Genomic DNA, 20,296 nt, shown 5'->3' with positions numbered 1-20,296 from the left:
TATGGTAACTGCAGAGACTTGTCCCATGCGTCACTGCGTCAGTGCCCATCTTAATCCATTTCAAAGCTTTCAGGCGTGCGCTACAAAAATATTTAAAGCTTTCGAAAGGTATTTATTTAGAGTATCATGGTTCGCTTCTGATAAACTACAACACCTTATTTAAGTGGCCCAGTATTATTTATTTCAGCTCTATTATCTGTCAAGTGGTCGCTCATGGGAGGTTTAAGGTGGCCGAACACAGTTTTCGCGCGCTCTTTTGCTGATGCAATTCAGCGCGCGCACAAGGATTGCAAAAAACAAACATGCCATCAATAAATCCTTTTATTTACTCAACACCCGCACTATCTGTGCTATTTTTCTCTATAATTGAACGCAGTGTATTGATGACTTTAGTCTTTTATTACAAAGCTATGTTAGAAAAGGTAACGATGCAAAGAACCCAGCAATTCTCAGCTTTTGCTTTGTTACCGAAAGAACCCAGTTAAATGCAGCGCATGCGTAGTAAGTAAAAAAAATTGCGATTGAATGAGACATTGCACTCGGAAATACGCCTATTTCTCGAGAACCACCCATTAGAATTTCACGAAATTTGGCACGAAAATACTTTAGGAAATACGTAACTGGAGTATTGAAAATAACTGAACTTTAACAAAGGAAATTCTAGATATTCCAGTGAACCTTCAACAAGGGATAGTTAAAGATCTCTCTGTTAAATTATTAGCAAAATGGTGTTAACTTGTGAGAATCGTTGCAAGCTTGTTGCATGCAAATTATACAGAAAATGTAATAACTATATTTACTACAAATAAACAAAACCGATTTTAAAGGCTTGTTTATATTTATTCATGTTGCCATGGCAACGGCACATACTTCAGCGTAACCATAAAAAAAACCAAGGTTTGTGTTGTCAACTTGCTTGGTGCCATTTTTGGCGACCGAGGGATCAAGGGTTTTAGAGAAAAAAGCGAATGAAACACAGGTATCAAAAACTGTGTTCAGCCGACGTTTATACAAAGGAAAATTTCAAACTTTTAGCTCTAAAAGTGGTCGCGGTCGCTTACTGGAGGTGGTCGCTTACAAGAGGTTCCAAATATCGCGATTTGACTTGGAAAGGTTTGGTATTTTGGAAAACTGGTCGGTTGTCGCAACCGGAGGTTCGACTTTCCCATAAATGCATCTCAAAAATATTTTACCGTGCCCAGATCCCCCAGATCCCCCAGACGCCTCATCTCGCATGAGTTGCTGGGTAATGTGTCTTACCGAAAGGCATTGCGGGAAGGGCTGAGCATTTCAAAATGGCGGCTCGCAGTTTTCTGAGGGCTGCCTCTCTTTGCAGACGAAATCTTGCAGTGAGTTCCACATTTGCCCGTCGACAAAGCATTTTTACAAGGTACAGGGAGCCTCCAAACGGTTTTCTCTTTAATGAGAAGGTAACTTGTTTTGCTGCTGTTTTCCTAACAATTTAAGCTAATAGTACGATATCAAGGCTCGATGAATTGGGCCATTCCATTTAATATCCGCACTCCCCCTATTGAGGTATTACTTGAAACCCCCCTCAGATATCATTTATATCATTTTCCCCAATAAATGATATGTTGAAGACGTCTGAAGAGGTTTGCAAGTACGAAAATTAAAGTCGCAAAATTTCCGGGGGGGGGGTGGCCAATTTATCTTAATCCAAGGGGGTACCCTCTCAATAAATGATATCTGAGTGGGGTTTCAAGTAATACCTCAATAGGGGAAGTGCAGATATTAAATGGAATGGCTCATTCGAACTCGAGTGTTTGATATTTAACCTCTGTAAGATCTGAGTTTCTCTGCCAGAAATCTGTTTTCGTTTTCAAATAATGTATTTAACTGAATTTCTCAGCATTCTGTTAAATACATGTAGTAAAATTTACGATTAGATAGTATTTTCCATTTAAAGCTTAAGTTGACTTGATAATTTTGATGATGAAAGCTTACCTTTCACCTGCTTTCACGGGAATAGTTGATACAGGTCATACAGGAATTTTTCAGATGCCAAAAGTTGAAATTATATACGTTCTTTGTTGCGTAAATAGGTGATCAGAAGTGTAGAGACATATTTACTTTTGGAGTGATTTTACAATACCAGGCCACTTATTAACATATCTCTCAATGCTTCTAAGAACGAAGCATATAGACTGAAACAAAAAAAACCATTCAGATTCAATGAGATGCAAATGAGTGGGCCGTTGTTCTACAATCTAGCCTTACTTTTGAACATTACATGCCAAACTGAATTCAGAAGTTACTTGCAGGTTAGATCTCAGGCTGTGGTAGTTTTAGGGGTACACACACTGTACATGTATACATGTAATTTGTACAGCAAGAGAATCTGTTGCTAAACAAAAGCTACTCCTGGTCTCAAACTATCTCTTCTGAACACACTCTTTTTTTGTGGGTGTGCTTCAAATGACTTTCGAAAAACCCAAATGCTGTACTTCACAATTTCTGATATGTATATACCCGAGAAGACTGTTATTTTGTCCAGGCTTTAAGTCAGCAGGCAAGTGAAATTGGTGTGAACTTGCTACATCTATCATTAAGCCCTGGCCAAACAGACTCAGAAGTGTAGTAGTTGCAAGTAGCTGCAAGTTGAACTTGCACAGAGACTTGCGTTGGGTGGCCAAATGGACTCGCAAGTTTCCTTGCTAGTACATGTGCATGCAAGTCGGCAAAAAGAACAAAAAGAAACAAACAAACAGACAAGGGCAGACATATTCTGGCAGACACATTGTGTGTTTCCTATTGGCCAATAATAGAGTGTGTGCATTGTCACACAAAAACTAGAATCAAAAACCATTCAGTGGATGAAGCCAAGAAATTGTGATATTATAGATGATAAAGAAAGAAGACAGTTCTTCAAGCTGGAAAATAGTGTAAACATCTGGAACTTACTTTGGCTATCTAGACAACTGATTATCTGAACCAAACCAAAAAACATTTACACAAGTACTTTTCCTAGTACTTTAACTCCTAAAATGGCTAAAAATCATGAGATAAGTGTATATTTGTTGACAAATGTGATCTTGGCTTCATGTCACACACTGCCATAACTCTGAAATTTAATATGCGCTGGTTTCCAAATGAAAGACCCTATTGAGCTGGAAAATTGAAAACAGATATAAATTTAGTACCTCTTATGCCTGATGAGGATAAGACCTTTAGTGGTTCTTTAGTTTTGGATTTGAGAATATGATGATGTCACGTGCACACACTCTAAAGGTTAATGGACGTCTCTTAACTTGTGTTGACTTGGGTTGTGTTGCCAAATGTGTAGTTCCAGAAAATATCCATACCTCCCCCAGGGAAGGGATTTTTTTCTAACACCTCCCCACCCATCTGGAAATTCCAGTTAAGCTTCATACATTTCTTAAAATTTTTTGGTCTCATAGAACCCCCCACCCCCCCAGGAAATTCCATCCCTTCTGTGGGGGGAGTATGGATATTTTCTGGAACCGCACAATGGTGAAAAACTTTCATTGACTTGATCTCGATCAAAGTGAGTGCAAGTCATCGCAAGTCATCGCAAGTACACACAAGGCCTGGCGAAACGGAGTTGCAAGTAAACTCAAGTTTTCAACTTGAGTATACTTGTGAGTCCGTTTGGCTAGGGCTTTAGTTTGGAAAACATAGGAAATGGTGTGGACAAAAATTATAAAAAGTCTAGTTGGATAATGTGCATATATTATATCCCCTTCTTTCTCTGTTTGTTTGTTTCTTTGTTACATGATTTTTAATCCTCTGTTGACAGCCTCTAAAACCAGGAGAGAAGAGACAGTGGGAAGACTGGGAGGAGCCATGGTATAGATGGTGGGCTCTTATTTTTGTTGTGATGCCAGTGTTGTTTTACTACAAACCCGAGACCAGGTGAGACATTGCAAGTTTGACAACTTTTCTAACACTTCCACTTGCAAAAAGATGTCGAAAAGATAAATAGAACCACTAGGCAATGTTGCTAGATGGCTTTCATTTCAATTTGAAATGGTTACCATACTGCTCACATGTAAGAAAGAAAGTTAACTCCATCCATGTTCTTTGTTCAGGGTAATGAGCAGTGCATGCTGCATATAAAATTTCATTCAAATGCTCACACTTCCGTTTGACACACAAACAAAGAAAGCACAATAAACCATTCCACATGGAAATACTGCAGAATAGCTTTCATTTGAATGGTCACACACTGGGGCTTCATCCACAGACTTAAAAGTTAGAACTACCTTGTACAGCATAATAAACAGTACCACATGAATGTACTGCTCAATAGCTTTCATTTGAATGGTCACACACTAGGGTTTCATGTACAGACTTAAAAGTTAGAAGCACCTTGTACAGCATAACAAACAGTACCACATGAAAGTACTGCTCAATAGCTTTCATTTGAATGGTCACATACTAGGGTTTCATGTACAGACTTAAAAGTTAGAAGCACCTTGTACAGCATAACAAACAGTACTACATGAAAGTACTGCTCAATAGCTTTCATTTGAATGGTCACATACTAGGGTTTCATGTACAGACTTAAAAGTTAGAAGCACCTTGTACAGCATAACAAACAGTACTACATGAAAGTACTGCTCAATAGCTTTCATTTGAATGGTCACATACTAGGGTTTCATGTACAGACTCAAAAGTTAAAAGCACTTTGTACAGCATAATAAACAGTACCCCATGAAAGTACTGCTCAGTAGCTTTCATTTGAATGGTAACACACTACGGCTTCATCCACAGACTTAAAAGTTAGAAGCACCTTGTACAGCATAATAAACAGTACCACATGAAAGTACTGCTCAATAGCTTTCATTTATATGGTCACACTAGGTTTCATCCACACACTTACAAGTTAGCACCACATTGTGTGATACAGTCAAGCTTCCCTTAAGCAACCACCCAAAATATCAAACCTAATATCAAGAAGGGAGGTGGCCTCTTATGGGAGCTTAGACCATATTGGGTCAAGATTGTGCCTCATTTAAAAAAAAAACTGATAGAGTACAGTGTATGTGCATTTTTTCTTTAAACTTTTAAATGTTTTATTCAAGTGAAAAGTCATTTTCGACAAAAAATCTGGTACTTCCCATTGAAAATTTCCATCTCTTGTACTACCCAGGAATGCAATAATGTTACAACACCTTATTATATGGCTAGCTCCATGAGCGGGCAAGATGAATCAAATCCTGCACTGTGATTGGCTACCCGAGCGGGCAAGATAGAGCTATCTTGCCCACTCGGGACTACCTGTGTCCGTGTCCTGCAAGAAAAATTTCCCCAAAAGCCATAAGGTTGTTCGTTCAAGGTGGCTGGATATTGTCCTCATTCTTTTTTTGTGAGTTTATGGACCTCGACTCTGTCTCGGTCCATAAACTCGCAAAAACAGAACATGGCCAATATCCAGCCATCTTGACTTCACACTTGATCAATAACCCATATATACTATCCAATTTCCCCCCTATTATCTGTCATGTGGTTGCCTAAAGGAGTTAAAAACAAAAGAAAATTTCAAACTTTTAACTCTAAAAGTGTTCGTGGTCGCTTATACAAGAGGTTCCAAATACAATAATTGACTTGGAAACTTTTGGTATTTTGGAAAACTGGTCATTGAGGAGATGTGGTCGCTTTTGAGAGGTGGTCGCAACCAGAGGTTTTACTGTGTTTTATGACAGAAACAGGTCTAAGAGGTGAAAGCCATTAGGGAGGGGTAGGGAACCAGGGAAGTTAAGTCCTCTCCCCCAACCACCACTCCCATCCACCATGTAATGTCAACAACTTTAGCTGTCTACATGTAGTTTCTATTTTGCAAGTATCTTGATTTTTCAATGCTCTGCATTTTGCCATCAACTGGTTCTGTACTTTATTGTAGACCTGAAGTTTGGGCCAGACGAGAAGCAGAAAAGATTGTCGCTGCTCGTGATGCCGCCTATGCAGAGGCTGTTGCAAAGGGTGAGCCTGTTGATGAAGGTGAAGACATTGGCGATTTTAAACCCAGTGATATGAAACGTATATTGTAAAGTCGGTTGTTAGGATGAGTATTTTGTTTACTCAAGGCATTAGGTAATTTTTATCCTTGATCATGTGATCAAAACCTGCAGAACAGCCAAAAATGTGAGTGCGTAAACTGAAAAGAAAAAAAGTGGGTAGTTTGTCAAACATGTTTAGAATGGCCAAGTTACATGTAGTTTTTCTGTATGCTGATTTGTGGTGTATTTCATCGGAACAATCAGTTTTCAGGTTAAATCAGTGATGTATTGAAATGTTTGATCTCAGTCTGTAAATAAACTTGTTTCAGGTTTCTGTAAGGGAACTCTATCTTTAACATAATCTCGCTATCTGTAAGCTTGGCAAATTCCTTGAAGACATTTAAGTGGGGTTAAGCATCTATTGGGATGGCAATACTTTTTTGATCATTTTCCAGAGACACTACTCTGAGGGTCTGGATGAGATTTAACTTATAGCTGGAAGCTGGTCAAAATTGTAACTTTCAGGTGAACAACAAAAGCTGAAAATCCGTCTGTGTTCGTGAGCTAGCTGAGAAATGGCGCAGGTTTTTTTTTTTCTTTTGACTGAAAGCTGAGATCCGAGATCTGCTGTGAAATGGGCTGAAATTCTAACTGGTAGCTGAGTTATTTTCCTAAATTTAACAAGAAACTCAGTTTCCAGCACACCTATCCACAGACCCTCTACTCTAGGATAAATTATGTTCATATCACAGGTTCAACAGTGCTTACCTATCCATTGCACCCAATCTGTCAGAGATAAACTCTTCCCTGGCCTGACCTTCATAAATATTGTTATGACTCGTCACGCAATCTTTTTTCTCTGGAGGGAGGACTGTGTGACGAGTCATAACTCTTCGCCGTAACCCTTTCCAAGTTGGAACAGCAGTTATCCAACTTGATTCAAAATGTGTCTGTTTGTAAGAGGTAAGGGACTGGTAAAAAAGTAAAGGGGGGTTGGGCCGCACCATTTGAAAATGTGGTGGTTAGAAAACACATGACCCACCCCTTCCATTTGACACAAAACTGAGTGACCCACCTCGAAATGAAGGTTGAAAATTACATGACCCACCCCTTATTAAACATTTTTGGTCGCATCATCCAACAAAATCACATTTATTAACAATGACACAAAATCATATAAAAATAATAATTTGTTTTCCTTTACTCTTGCTACGTAAAGTCATGTCCATAAACTCTGAGAAAAATCTTGATCGTAAACCTTTAACACTTTGCTTCCAGCCTCGCTACGCATGGAACAGAGATCCATGTAGAAAAAGGCTGTTGTGAGTCCTGGAACTCACACCGCCAGCAAACTATGAGTCTCAGTCCCAAGAGTGTGAATCCCATATCCATGAACATATGTTCCATGTCCTTGGGGAGAAGTAGCATGCAGACACAAGTTGACCAGTTGGTGTTCGTGAAGACCAGCATGTCGAAAGACTGTAGTATTTTAAAAATTTCTGCCCTGGGCCTCCCTGCTTAATTCCGTGGAATTAAGCATATCTTAAAACACAATTTTATCTCGTTTACATATAGATATAAATTCTTGGATATCTTGTAATCTTTTTACAATTGTAAATTTAGTTAGCATCGGGCAGGCGAAGAGCCACCCTGTGGATATACTGCCCGAAATGCCATTATTATTATTATTATTATTATTATTATTATTATTATTATTATTATTATTATTATTATTATTATTATTCCGTTAGACCTCTTAGCTTTCTTGCAGATTTTACACTACATGAAATTGCCATCTCTATGGTACACCAGCCATGTGTACTCTTTCAGCCACGGCTCGAAACAGTTTCGTCCTTTGGAACTGGAAGGAGTTACCTCTGTTGTCGATTTTCAAATGTGTGCTAACTCCTATTATAAAACGCGATCACCTCCCCCCCCCCCCCCCATGGGGGTAGCTGAAAATTAAACGACCCACACCTTACTAAGGACTCAAAAACTGATGACCACCCCCTCTCTTCTCCAGCCCACCCTCCCCCCTCCCAGTACTTTTTGACCGGTCCCCAAGGCTGTAAAAAGCATGTTTCCAATGCATCCTGGGTTGGTTTTTAGCGAGCAATATATTTGACGATGCTAAGCTAAATGTCGTGATTCGTCCGTGGCAAATAAACCAATTGCTCTTCAGAATTTCATTTTCGTATCACCATAGGGAATGGAAATTAGTTCGAACAATCGGGAGGTTAATAAACTCGAGGGTAAATACTTCTTAATTTCTTTTGTTTTGTTTTTTTTGTTTTTTGTTTTTTGTTTTTTTGTTGTTGTTGTTGTTGTTGTTTTGTTTTTTGTTGTTTTGTTTTTTGTTTTGTTTTTTTTTGTTTTTGGTTTTTTTTTTGCCTCGGTAAATTATTGATCTGCGGGCCTTACAAGTTAAATCAACTGAAGCATTGGTTTTGCCTATGGACCAATAAGCTCATTTTAATTTGAGAGCTCTTAAAATTAGTGGCCTTGTACACACATGCACTTGCAAAAGCAAACATTTGGTCTCTCATTTCCTTACGAGAGTTAAACGAAGGCGAGTCATGGCTTTAGTGTTTCACTGCCTGGGAGCAAGCTCTTGTGCCTAGGTGGGCGGCGCGAGCGGCAAAGCCGCGTGAGACCTACAGCTTAAGGTGGCTTAGTACAGTTTTGATGAATTATAACAGCCCAGCTTCTAACTCTTTTCAAAAATGTTTGAAGATGTTTTTCCTTTCTCTATTTACTGTTGGCTTAAGTCTTTTGCCATTCTATGTGAAACTTGAACAATTAAACGTCAACAGATGGCCACAATGGACGACCGAGTACCTAAGGAGAGACCGGGCACTAGTAGGTTAAATCACGTTTTTCTCAAAATCTACCCGCATGAACCCACCTCAAAATTTCTGGAATAGGAAATTGGCTTTAATTTAACATTTATCCAAAGTAAAATAAAAATCTGAGAAAATGTGAGAACAAAAATAGCTTAAATTCTGTCTTACAGATTTTTTTTTTTTTTAATTTTTGCTCTAAACGTGATTCACCCCTACAAATCAACTGTGAAAATTTCATCATGGGTTGTACGGTAGGTTTTCGAGCAATCCTCGATCAAAGACTTGGACGAGAATTGAATTGCGCAGGCCCTTTATTTAAGAGCGCGCTCATGTGACGCCATGTATCGCGCGCGAGAAAGCAAGAGTAAATTAGAGCTCTTTTACCGGTTATTTATAGAGCTGTTTTCGTCATATTTTTTTGACCCTAGGCTTAAACACATGTTTGAACGGAGTTTGAAACCATTTCTACGTATACCGAAGTGATTTGACGCCTTTCAAGTGGTGAAGTGGTTTTCGTTTCTTCTTAGGGTTACTTGCGTCATTTTTGCACGTGCGATTAATACTGACGTCTGGCAGGCAATGGTAGCGCGCGCTACCAGTCTCAGAAAAACTCCCGGGGTACTCCCTTATATGGGTTATATAGGTATTTGCGGTCCCAAAGGGTATGGCTTTTCAGCCGTTTTGGTCATAAATGAGGTATCAAATTTTGGCCATTTTGGTCACAAATATGGTCTGATTTTTGCACTGTAGTCTTGATATGGGTATGCTTTTAAGAAGAAGCTAGGTTTTCATCATTATTGATAAGACCATCAGCAAAAGCCCTTCACAAATTATGTTTACGGCAATTTAACATTGGTTTGAACAAGGGAACTAACTATAAGGCAGGTCTGGAACAAGTTATCGATTTAAGGATAAGGTCAGGTCATAAATAGGGCGGGAAGAAGCGCAGATTTTGGTACTAAATAGGGTAAGGCTTTTGGGAAGCGGGACACACACGCCCACCCAATTGAATAAACAGATGTTTCGGTTGCATAACCCTTCTTCAGTGTTCAGAAAACCGTTATACTACTTGATTTTAGTATCACCCAACTAGTGGACTAATGCAAATCCTGCATTTTGATTGGCTACGCTACTAGAGGGCTATTGACCCGTAGCCCTTGCGGGCTAATTGTTAAGTGGTCAGACGTACGTACGTAAATAGTAGCGCGCGCAAGATGCATGTCACAATTCAAAGGAAGCTGAAATTTATATTAAGACCGTTGGGCTGAACGGTTCCTAGCCGAAAAATCGTCTTCATTTCACGCTGCTTCCGTTGGATGTTAGCTCCACTCTATAGAGCCACACCACGCACCTGGACATCAGAAATACTATGGCCCGTGGATTTGAAGTGTTGGGCCACAGGAAGCCCGGGAGTTTTGTTGCGTATAACTCGTAAATGTTCGTTGAAACGACTCCTGATGTCTCGTCCAGTTTCACCAACGTAAAGAAGAGGGCATCGGCGGCAGGATATGCAGTAAATAAGATTCTCAGATTGGCAGGTAAAATTGTCACGGATGGAAAAGAAACACTTAGGGCCTCATATGTCTGCGACGGTACTGATGTGATTACAGGTATTGTATCGAGGACGCTGACACGCGAGGGCGCCAGGCTATTCGGTAGTAGAGTGATCGGTGGAGTGGACCAGCATGTTCCTCGGCGTCGTCGTCGTCGTCGTTGCTTAAGCCCCCTATTAGTTCTATGTCGACGATCCCGTAACGTTTTTGTAGTAATCCCAATGATGGCAGAGATTGTAGTTAGATAGCTATCATGCGGAATCCAGCCTTGATCTTCTCTTGGAGGTATATATGACGTCTCTGCGTCAATAATCGAAGAATTTGAAAATAAATATTTGAATACGCCAAAACAAGTTTAAGGGATAATTGAGAGCAAATAAGAAGACTCAATCATTCGGTGTTTTCGTTGACGATAGCAAACTAAAGAAAAAGAACTGGCGCAAAGAACTGACTTCGTGCTCTGTAAATGAACCACAAGTACGAGTAAACAAATTTTATTTTATTTATTTAAGAGGCACTATCCAGTAAAGTATCAATGATATGCACAATTTTGCAAAAATAAAACTAAAAGAAGGACGAGGAAAATCGCATAACTTCCGTGTAGCTTCAGTCTGTTATTTTAATTCTTTTTCTTCTTTACTAACACATGTAGCTATAAAAGCTATAGAATATAGGCTTAGCCGCTACCCAACGATAAGATGCACTTTTCTTCAAAGAGAACAGTCAAGATCAGATACGGATTAAATTTCCATGTTCTGCAATTAATATGTTTACAATGTCTTATATCAGTAACATTTCTCTGCGTGTTACTAGCAAACAGTTATATTACGAGTTATATCACAGGGATATCACGGCTGTATCACGAGCAAACAGTTGCAATGGACAGTATATAAACTTGGATATGCATATATGGAATTTTCACTAATTAAACTACACTTCTTCCCAGTTATGAATATAAACAGCACTACTGGGATGGCGGTACTTCTTCAATGATAATCCGGGACACTGACTTCCATCCTGTGTGAGCGTCACCCAGTGAGACACCAGGGCACTTGCCTACCCAGAGTTCAACGCTGACTGTGCCCCGTCCGAGGTTTTCACAATAACCTTCGAAGGAATGATGACGGAGAATTTGGGAAAGCCCTCCAGGCCAGGAGTTGTAAATGACTGAGTCGATCGGCAAGGGACTACTACATTCATTGCCATTAAACTTAAAATACCACCTGTTGCATTTTTGATTTGAATAGACTCGAACGTTTCCCTGGTAGGAGACTCTTAGAGCGGTATTGTCGTGCAGCTTGTTGAAAGAGCATTCCTGAAATGTTAAAAAAAGTGACTAAAGATGTTTGAATACTAAGACAGCTTACAAAGGAATAACTGCATGAATAAATTAGAGAGGTTTATACAATAGTGGTAATACCACATAAGTAGACTACACTCTTTTTTTATAAGAATGTATTTTATAAAAATATTGAGGTTGACATTTGCGAAATATTAAGAATAATTTAAGAATAAGATTTTGTAAAGAATATAATTTTGTGTTTTGAAAATTTGTAAATACAATGAAATGCTGATATTCTTCGTTTCTTTAAACGGTAAAACTAGCTAGAAAGTAATAAAAACATCACTAGCCGTATGTTTCATGCTAGTAACATTTCTAAAAGAAGGTATGCGCGTCAAATCAGGTTTAAATGCCCGTAGGCTGGCTCCAAAATTACTTCAACACCAACCAGACGCCAAATACATTCCAAAACAGAAATCAGGTCGTACGCTATGATCTAAGAATATTCACAAGAATATTTTCAGCCTAAAACCGGCAAAAAAATAATAATATTCAGCCTTGGCCGGAAAAGCAAGATCCTTATAGAAAAACAGTGTACGAGTATAGTCTCTCCATCGCTCGTGACGCGAAAGAAAACCGCGAGAGAAAAGTGGCCGCGCGGAATCCTAGAGGCGCGAAGGGAGTGTGACGTGTTGCGTCTATCTCAATATCTGAAAATAGAAATCTTTGAAACCGGAGAAAATCGAAGGGTCGTAATCGTGTGTAGCAGTTCGTGATGTTGTTGCGATTCTGCCAACAGGCTTTGAAAAGAGTTTCATTTATCAAGTGTTTTGTTTGGTAAAGCTTTCCACCTTGAACCCGAATGTGGGTGTGTTAGTGATTTTGCCGTTCAATAGCATCATGTCATGGAAGAACAAGTCAGTGAACTGACTGAGCTTGGCCGGTCTGCCGTCCATCTAAAAGACTGAACGAAAACGATGTAGAATGCATTGAAGGCTCGATTGCCGCTGTTCTCTCTAATCTGGTTATCGAGCCTAAATGTATGACAGCCATTTGTACTAGAGGAACGTCTCGCTTCATTTTTCGTTGTGCGTCTCGCCGGAGCGACATCTGTACGAGGAATTTCAGAATTTGTTGACATGAGAACATGTAGGGCCTGACATCAAAATGGTTGTTTTTCGTTGATGAATCATCGCACGCGGTAGAAACATGAGAATGAGTTCGGAAAAATGGATCTTGAAATTTCCCTTGGATTGGCCGCGGTTCATCTCCTGATATCAATCAGTTGCCACGTATCGAGCGTGGTTGTCTCGATGGTGTAGTGGATATCACGCCCGACTAGTATGCGGGAAGACGCGTGTTCGAATCCTGCTCGGGACACGAATTTTCTTTCCTTTCAGAGACTTGTGTCAAAAGCCGCCTGTACATCTTTCTATCATTGTTTCTGATTCTTTCCTGACTCAAAAAGTTTTTATTCTACTAGTCGATTAACATGTACATAGTAAGCCTAACCTGTTTTCAACATGCCCATTAACCTCTCTTTTTGAGATAAACAAAATAAAACAAAATAAAATAAAACATAAGTTATATGGACTGTCGAACCGTTGAAGTTTTTAACACCTTCGGTGAATCTGTCCTGCTTAAATTTCCAGAATTTCCTGAATGTGGCAAACCAGACATTCGCTTAAAACGTTCCGTTATCGGCAAACTTGGATGATCTTGCGTGCAAGAAATTCATGCCCGTCAGATCGATATAATGTTATACTCTTATGAATTCAACAGTGATCAGAATTTTAGCGACACATTTCTCACACACTCGGTTTTGATTCAGATACGTTTTTTGTCCGTAGAAAAATCAAGTTCTATGCCCAAACCGGCCAGATTTACACTGCTGCACGTTTGAATACCTCAAATACATAATGTTAATGTATCAGTTAGTTCCAGCAGTGCCCATCCCCCACCCCGGGCAACCGCGGAGCATTTGCTCACGTTGTCAGTCCCGGGGGTGGGGCACCCGCAATTTTATCGCGGCCCAGGGGCTGGGCATTTGCGTACCCCGGGGGGACCCCGGGCATTCGACACACGTGCTTTGGAAAACTGCCATGGATGAGTTCATCGGGAAAGACGAGGCGTTTGTCGAACAATGGCTTGTCCGTCAGGGATTAGAGAAACTTGCAGATGTTTTAAAGGTATGTTTTCTCAATTTTAGATAATTCTTCATTACTTGTAAGCATATAAGTATAAGCGACAATGTGAATTATATTTTGTTTATCACAAAACAATCACTGACGTGAACACGACTATTTTGCATTTCGCATTCAAAACTAGCCTAGCATTTTTTAAATTCGTGAAAGTGAAGTTAAAATACTTAAGGTTTGCGAATTCAAATGATGCGATCTTCAAGACAGATCTTGCGAGCTTAAAATGCAATGCATCATCATTTAAAATGTCTTGATTCTTCACAGAAAAAGTAGCCTGCGAATACAGGCGCCTATCATCGCTCGCGGCGGGGGCACGTCCGCCGCAATCCCAGCTATCATCTAGCAAACTGTTAAGAACAAATATAAAGAAATAAATGTAATCAGAATCAACTAACACGTACTGTTGTCCTTAAGTCTTACCGTTGCATTAAAATACTGAACAGTTGACCATTTTATTCACTGATTAATTAAAAAACTGCGGAGGTGTTGGAAGGCGACGATCCCGGGGGCGGCGCATTTGCCCTCTTTCTTCGTCCCCACCCCGGGGCATTTAGACAGCCTATGTGTCCCCACCGCGGGGAATTTGCCCATTTAAAACAAAAAAAAATGCTAATGCCCGCGGGTTAGCCCGGGGGGGGGGGGGTGGGATGGGCACTGCTGGAATTGACTGGTGCATAATTCTGGGATGAAATTCTGCGTTTGAAATCCCCGTAATCACATTTAAAGTTACACCTACAGACGAGCGCTGAAAAATCGTTGAATTGCAAGATGACCCCGTTGTTATAATTCTTCTTTTCACAAGTTCTTTGGCAGTTTCGATTAACAAAGATATACTTCCCAAGGCATGTATTTGCCTCGCTAACTGAGTGTCGAGCGACTTTCTTTAACACGTCATCCGGGCTAGGCGATGATGATAGAACATCAAGAGGAGGAATTCTATTGAGTACGGTTAATAAGCTTAGAAATCCATGTCACACCTTTACCTCGCGGCTTTCTTTCGCGTCACGCACGACGGACAAGGTAAGCGAAAAAGGGACAACTCGTAGTCTACATAGGTAGGGTACAATCCTATCAATCAGTCAATCAATCAATTAACCTATCAGTCCATCAATCAATCTATCAGTCCATCAATCAATCGATCAATCAACAAGTCTGAGGAAAATGATAATTTAGTCATTTGCAGTGTAGACGGATAGTTATAGTTAGAACACAAGTAGTTATTGTTTTTCGTCATTTCCATCTGTTTGTGTATTATTTTGTGTGTTTTATTATCATTGAGGTCGAACATCTGACTTGGTTTTACTTTCCAGCGCTATAGCCATCATATAGCGCGGAAATAAGCTTCAAAAGCTTTTACCAAGCTTCCTACCTCTACTGACACAACAATCAAGAGGAATAGAGCAAGAGCAAGATGGCCTGTAATGGGAGCACTGAAATTTTACTTCGTCATAGACCGGAAGTCAGTAGGCCAAGAAGTTTAATAGATCCTAATATGATGACCATGACTTACCTTTATTTTACCATCGTCAGTACCGTCGTCTGCCCGCCATGCGCATTGTTTCCAATTAGCTCTCTGTCTTGGGTCCATGTTTGCTGCATCTCCCTTCTCTCCCTTTGTTCCGATGCCATTTTCTCCCTTGGACCCTTTGGAGCCCCTGGGGCCAATGTTCCCGGGGATACCCTTACTTCCTTTTGTTCCTATCGAGCCTCTTTCTCCTTTGAATCCTTTTAAGCCCCTGGCGCCAATATTCCCAGGGATACCCGTACTTCCTTTTGCTCCCATCTTACCCATTTCTCCTTTCTTCCCCACCTCCCCATTTGATCCCTCAGGGCCCCGTGGACCAATTTTCCCTGGGATTCCAATAGCGCCTTGTGAACCCCGCTTTCCGATGCTGCCCTTTTCTCCTTTGAAACCATCTCTACCCGGAGCACCCGGAGTTCCCGGGATTCCTGGTACGCCGGGCATTCCTGGCATTCCAGAATGAGGATCCTGCTGTTGAAACAAAATTTAACGTAAATCTTCAGAATCTTCACCCTTGTTCAATTAAGTAGTATATTGTGGCGATCAGTAACTTTGAGCAGAACGTTAGCAGCTCGTTTATTATTTAGTCAGCTCAATTATTTTCATTTCTGCTGATTCATGGTGGGTTTTTTTTTTCGTTACCTTTATTTTATGCTTGTCATTTGATACATTACAGCTTAACAAAATAACGTTCTTAATCGACTCTTAGCCTGACGAATGTTATTAATACGTTCTTAAAATTTTGGTTAGTCTCAGCCTCGACGTTCTTACAAAAAATGTCCTTATATAAAAAAAAAAGAAGAAGAAAAGAGTGTAGTACTGTTCGTCACATCTTTTATTACTTCTATAATATTTCAGTTATTCCCGAATTGCAAAGGTCCCGTACCTGCCTTGACAGATTAGCTTTTAATCAAAAGTTTAATTTTGCGGATGCTTAAAATTATAGTGTACGGATCGCGTAAAGTGGGAATACAGAATTGACCAAAAGAAAGTACATCTGAGTATATCTATAGTACTATCTATATCGGTGTATCTCATCTAGTTTAAGCTCCCTTTGAAACAAGCAAGTTCTTAATTAAGACAAAACCTCAGTTTGTAAGAGAACCTCTTTGACCTTACCTACCTTACATGTAGAAGTCGAATCGTTCGACTGCAGTTCCTTCGAGTGCGTTCGTGTGAAGAACAAAAGGAAAGCGGCGACAAGGGAGAAAGAGAGCATGTCTTGCATTTCTTTTAGCTCAAGGTACCCGTGTTAGGGACTAACTTGCCTTTAAAGTTATTAGACTCGATTGCAAGAGGAGAGAGAATTCCATGTGTTTATATGTTCTCCTTCGGCTTGTTTTAATCTGTCACAAAGCGATTCGATTGGTTACTTTTGTTTAGACAAGACAGAACAGATGCAGTGGTTTCAGCACAGATTCAGCACAGATTCAGCGTGGAACAAGAGCTCCGTTGAAACACGTTTCCTCTTAACACGTGTTCAGTTCTCATAACGATTGGTTCTTTTGTGCTAAATTTGACAGATCACATGCGGTGCATTCAGTCACTGTATAATGCGTGATCAGCGTGATATTAGCGAAAAGTTCAAACACTGTTCAATTCATTTTTTGTTTGTTTACTGTCAAACACATGACGGCTGGTTCCTTTGGATTGAGGTTCACTGATCACATGCATATACCTGCCAGCTCTTACGTCTACAACGTAACTCTAACGCCTTTAGTTCGAAAACTTCCATCTTGCGTTCACTCCTGCCTATACCTAGGGACCAATCTCTCTCATCCAGACGAAAATTGGGCTCAGTTACAGCCTTTGATGACACACTTTCGAAAAAAAGAGTAAGCAAAAACTAGTAAGAAACGTTCAGCCCATATATATTGACTAAATAAAACCTATCGGACTTTGCCCGGGAAACGTTTCGAACATCGTCGTAAGCGTTCGACGTCATCTTACAGTCGGGTCGTTTTGAAAATTCCAGTACTTTCAGGATAGTAAATTAAACGTTCCAAAATCTTGTTTAATCGATGCAAAGACTAATGGTGCGTTACTTTGTGAAAACCAAGATTTGATTCCTAAATCCCAACACAGATTTTGTGTTACTTTAATAAACAGATTATTAATCCAAGATCGCTCGGGTCATGGTGCATCAGCATTCTAGTTCAGAGTGGATTCTTCGGTTCCTTTGATGCACCATGAACCGAGTGATTTTGGATTAACCTGTTTAGTAAAGAAAAGCAAAAATCCGGTTTTTCGATTTAAACCTCAATCTTGGATTTTTCCAATGAAACGCACCCTTTTAAAACATACAATTAAAAGCAACAGAACAATCTTTAATTAACGTGTTATATGTTTGGAACTTGATTTCAAACTAAACTGGAAACCTTACGATCATTCAAATTCAAATATGTCGTGTCTCGCATGGAGCTTTGCCAGAGTCGAACACAGTATGAAATAAAAACAGTTGTTAAACATGTCACGTTATTATACTACTGTATTGGTGATAACATCATTAACATTTAACCGCTGCAAACGATGATATACAGTGCACTAAAAATTAGTGTCGGCGGTAAAGTGAGGTCAACTATTTGTAATGTGACCCGATGTCCGTTTGGCAGGGTTCGACTACTGAACCTGTGTATGGCTTGTAATCTCTACATTTTCATGCGTAGTCCCTATAGGCTTTCTTTCCAGGCCTTTATGGGCAATTCATTTCCTTGACGAGCCGAGAGGTGCGGCCAGGGAACACGTGACCCGGAAGAGATATTGATCTCTGGGAAATATCGTCGAGACATAATAGGCATTATTAAGGACGTTCGTGCGAAAATTTTCCTGTCGATAGATTTTTTAAAAATTTTTACTGCAGTCAGATAATGAAATACTTGTGTAAAAGATGCAAAACAATTGAGGGTCAGTGACTTCGTTTCAGAGATAAAGCGTGTGGAAAACTACCCTATTTTGAAAAATTGGCGCAGGTAATTAAAGGGGTGGTTAAAAATATGGAAGGTGAGTCGACGAAGGCAAACGATCTTAGTCATACTTGGTAGAGGTGGGTATATTGCGTAAATAATTCCAAATGTTAACAACGTTTTCACAGAAATTTACCCTTCAATAGGCATTTGAAATCTCCAAGGGGATAAACGGTGGTTCATTGTGCAAAAAATTCAAACTTCTAGTCGATAGATTTTCTTCATTTTTTCGCTAAACGTAGAAAATCGGAAGAAAAACTGATCCATCAAAAGAAAAATAAGGGTCACCGAACGTCCAAGATCGTTAAATCCAGGCAAAGCTATAGCAATGGTCATCTGCCTTATCATTGTTAATTTTATGACTTAGCGCGCGCAGCGATACATGGCATGGCGCCATTCTCGTCCCCAGAGCCCACGATCCTTCTGGCCTGCGGCAGGGGTCGAGATGGTCCAACACCGGAAGTCCGCGATTCACGGACTTCCCGTCAAATCTGGTAAATCTAAACGTAAATAAATGCTTCTTTCGCGCGCGTTAGTCAGCAACTTAATACTAAGACATTGAGCCATGTTTGATGCTAATTTGACTCAATTGACAATTCCATGACGGCACCAGAATCCTTTGCGCAGGACTAAACAGCTTTTGAGATTTAAAGGCCCGATAGACATTCCACCTTTAAAATAAAGTTTAAGACAAGTATGTGGCAGAAAATAAACAAGCATTTTTTGAGCGGTCGGTTTTTGAATCCCAGCGATTTGTCGCCAACATTTTGATTTTGATTTCAGATGATGGAAGATGAAGTCGTAGACTGAAACGTAACGGCAAACTAACGCTTTTATCTACTCCCTTTATTTCTTTGTCAACTTAGGTGTCTTTTAGGGATGGATATGAAGCGCGTACTTGTTGTATTTTACTTGCCAACACATCGCTCTGATTAACTTCCGCGCGGAGAGCCACGTTTGTGAAAACTATTTTTACTTGGCTCTATTGTGAAATTAACGGGAGTGCGTTGATATCAAAACAAAATTCCTATAAGTATTTTTCATATAAACCAAGTTACGTGAATTACTATGATTTCTTCAGCTGAGAAAAATCATGCCACTGCAAAGATAGCATGTTTTTGTTTCTCTTGTGAGGTGACATAATCAATGACGTCATGTTTGAAAGTGAATTACAACGTGCACCGTGATTGGTCAATTGAGCGGTCGTGACAGCTGAAATATAAAACTACTTTTGCCGCCAAAATGTCACGTGATTACCACCAAAGTTCTGTTAACATTCATAGCAAACAAACCTGTGAAACGTTTTTTTCCCTAAAATTTTGACGTCATGTATTAACCCGTGATAACGACTTAGCAACGGTAAGCAATTGACTTCTTTTGTTTTTGACGTATGTCAATCATTTAGACATATAATAAATGTCTGACTCATTTCATCTTCTCAGTTCGTATTGCAAGTTACGGATCCTCCTTTTACTCCCTTCGACTTATGGCTTGCGGACTCCGCGCTTAGTTGGGTCATAAGTCGAAGGCGAAAATAGCGGTTGGTGATGGCTGGTTTCCATATGATCGCTACCGAAACAGTCACAGCCAGAGATTATAGCGATCGTTGAACCGACAACGGTCGCTGAAGTGGATATTAGTTCTATCTCGACAATCCGGTAATTTTTTTTTTTTTTTTTTTTGTAGCGATCCCAATCATAGCAGCGATTGAAGGTCGATAGCGATCATATGGAATCCAGCCTTGATCTTCTCTTGGAAGTATATATGAAGTCTCTGCGTCAAAAATTGAAGAATTCGAAAATAAACTACTTGAATACGCCAAAACAAGTTAAAGAATAATTGACAGCAGAGAAGATGACTTAATCACTCGGTGTTTTCGTTACCGATAGCAAACTTAAGAAAAAGAACTGGCGTTAAGAACTGGGTTCGTGCTTTGTGAATGAACCAGAAA

General features: G+C 39.9%; 2 protein-coding genes across 2 annotated transcripts; one reads left to right on the top strand and one right to left on the bottom strand.

Annotated features, from left to right (window-relative positions):
- The first annotated feature begins 1,269 nt into the window (after positions 1–1,269).
- LOC110060579 (uncharacterized) lies at positions 1,270–6,320 on the top strand. Its single transcript, XM_089281803.1, has 3 exons — positions 1,270–1,430; positions 3,779–3,894; positions 5,885–6,320. Exons 1-3 carry the CDS (start codon positions 1,296–1,298, stop codon positions 6,030–6,032), a joined length of 399 nt encoding a protein of 132 aa, XP_089137929.1. The 5' UTR covers positions 1,270–1,295; the 3' UTR covers positions 6,033–6,320.
- Positions 6,321–10,855: 4,535 nt separating this feature from the next.
- LOC149095674 (uncharacterized) lies at positions 10,856–16,702 on the bottom strand. Its single transcript, XM_089281824.1, has 3 exons — positions 16,506–16,702; positions 15,371–15,853; positions 10,856–11,692 (listed from the first exon to the last, which is right to left on the bottom strand). Exons 1-3 carry the CDS (start codon positions 16,608–16,610, stop codon positions 11,342–11,344), a joined length of 939 nt encoding a protein of 312 aa, XP_089137950.1. The 5' UTR covers positions 16,611–16,702; the 3' UTR covers positions 10,856–11,341.
- Positions 16,703–20,296: the final 3,594 nt, after the last annotated feature.

Source organism: Orbicella faveolata, unplaced genomic scaffold (assembly GCF_042242905.1).
Source record: "Orbicella faveolata isolate gen_17 unplaced genomic scaffold, um_ofav_v1 contig_5, whole genome shotgun sequence".
Taxonomy (NCBI): domain Eukaryota; kingdom Metazoa; phylum Cnidaria; class Anthozoa; order Scleractinia; family Merulinidae; genus Orbicella; species Orbicella faveolata.
Note: the sequence above shows the minus strand (reverse complement) of the source record. Positions and strands in the feature narration are given on the sequence as shown.

Bases quoted from the DNA above. Each gene is read 5' to 3' on its own strand.
- LOC110060579 (XM_089281803.1), top strand. From the start codon at position 1,296: ATGGCGGCTCGCAGTTTTCTGAGGGCTGCCTCTCTTTGCAGACGAAAT. The intron at 1,431-3,778 runs GTAACTTGTTTT...CTCTGTTGACAG, and splicing joins GTTTTCTCTTTAATGAGAAG to CCTCTAAAACCAGGAGAGAA. The intron at 3,895-5,884 runs GTGAGACATTGC...ACTTTATTGTAG, and splicing joins TACTACAAACCCGAGACCAG to ACCTGAAGTTTGGGCCAGAC.
- LOC149095674 (XM_089281824.1), bottom strand. From the start codon at position 16,610: ATGCAAGACATGCTCTCTTTCTCCCTTGTCGCCGCTTTCCTTTTGTTC. The intron at 15,854-16,505 runs GTAGGTAAGGTC...TTGTTTCAACAG, and splicing joins ATTCGACTTCTACATGTAAG to CAGGATCCTCATTCTGGAAT. The intron at 11,693-15,370 runs GTAAGTCATGGT...TTAACATTTCAG, and splicing joins CTGACGATGGTAAAATAAAG to GAATGCTCTTTCAACAAGCT.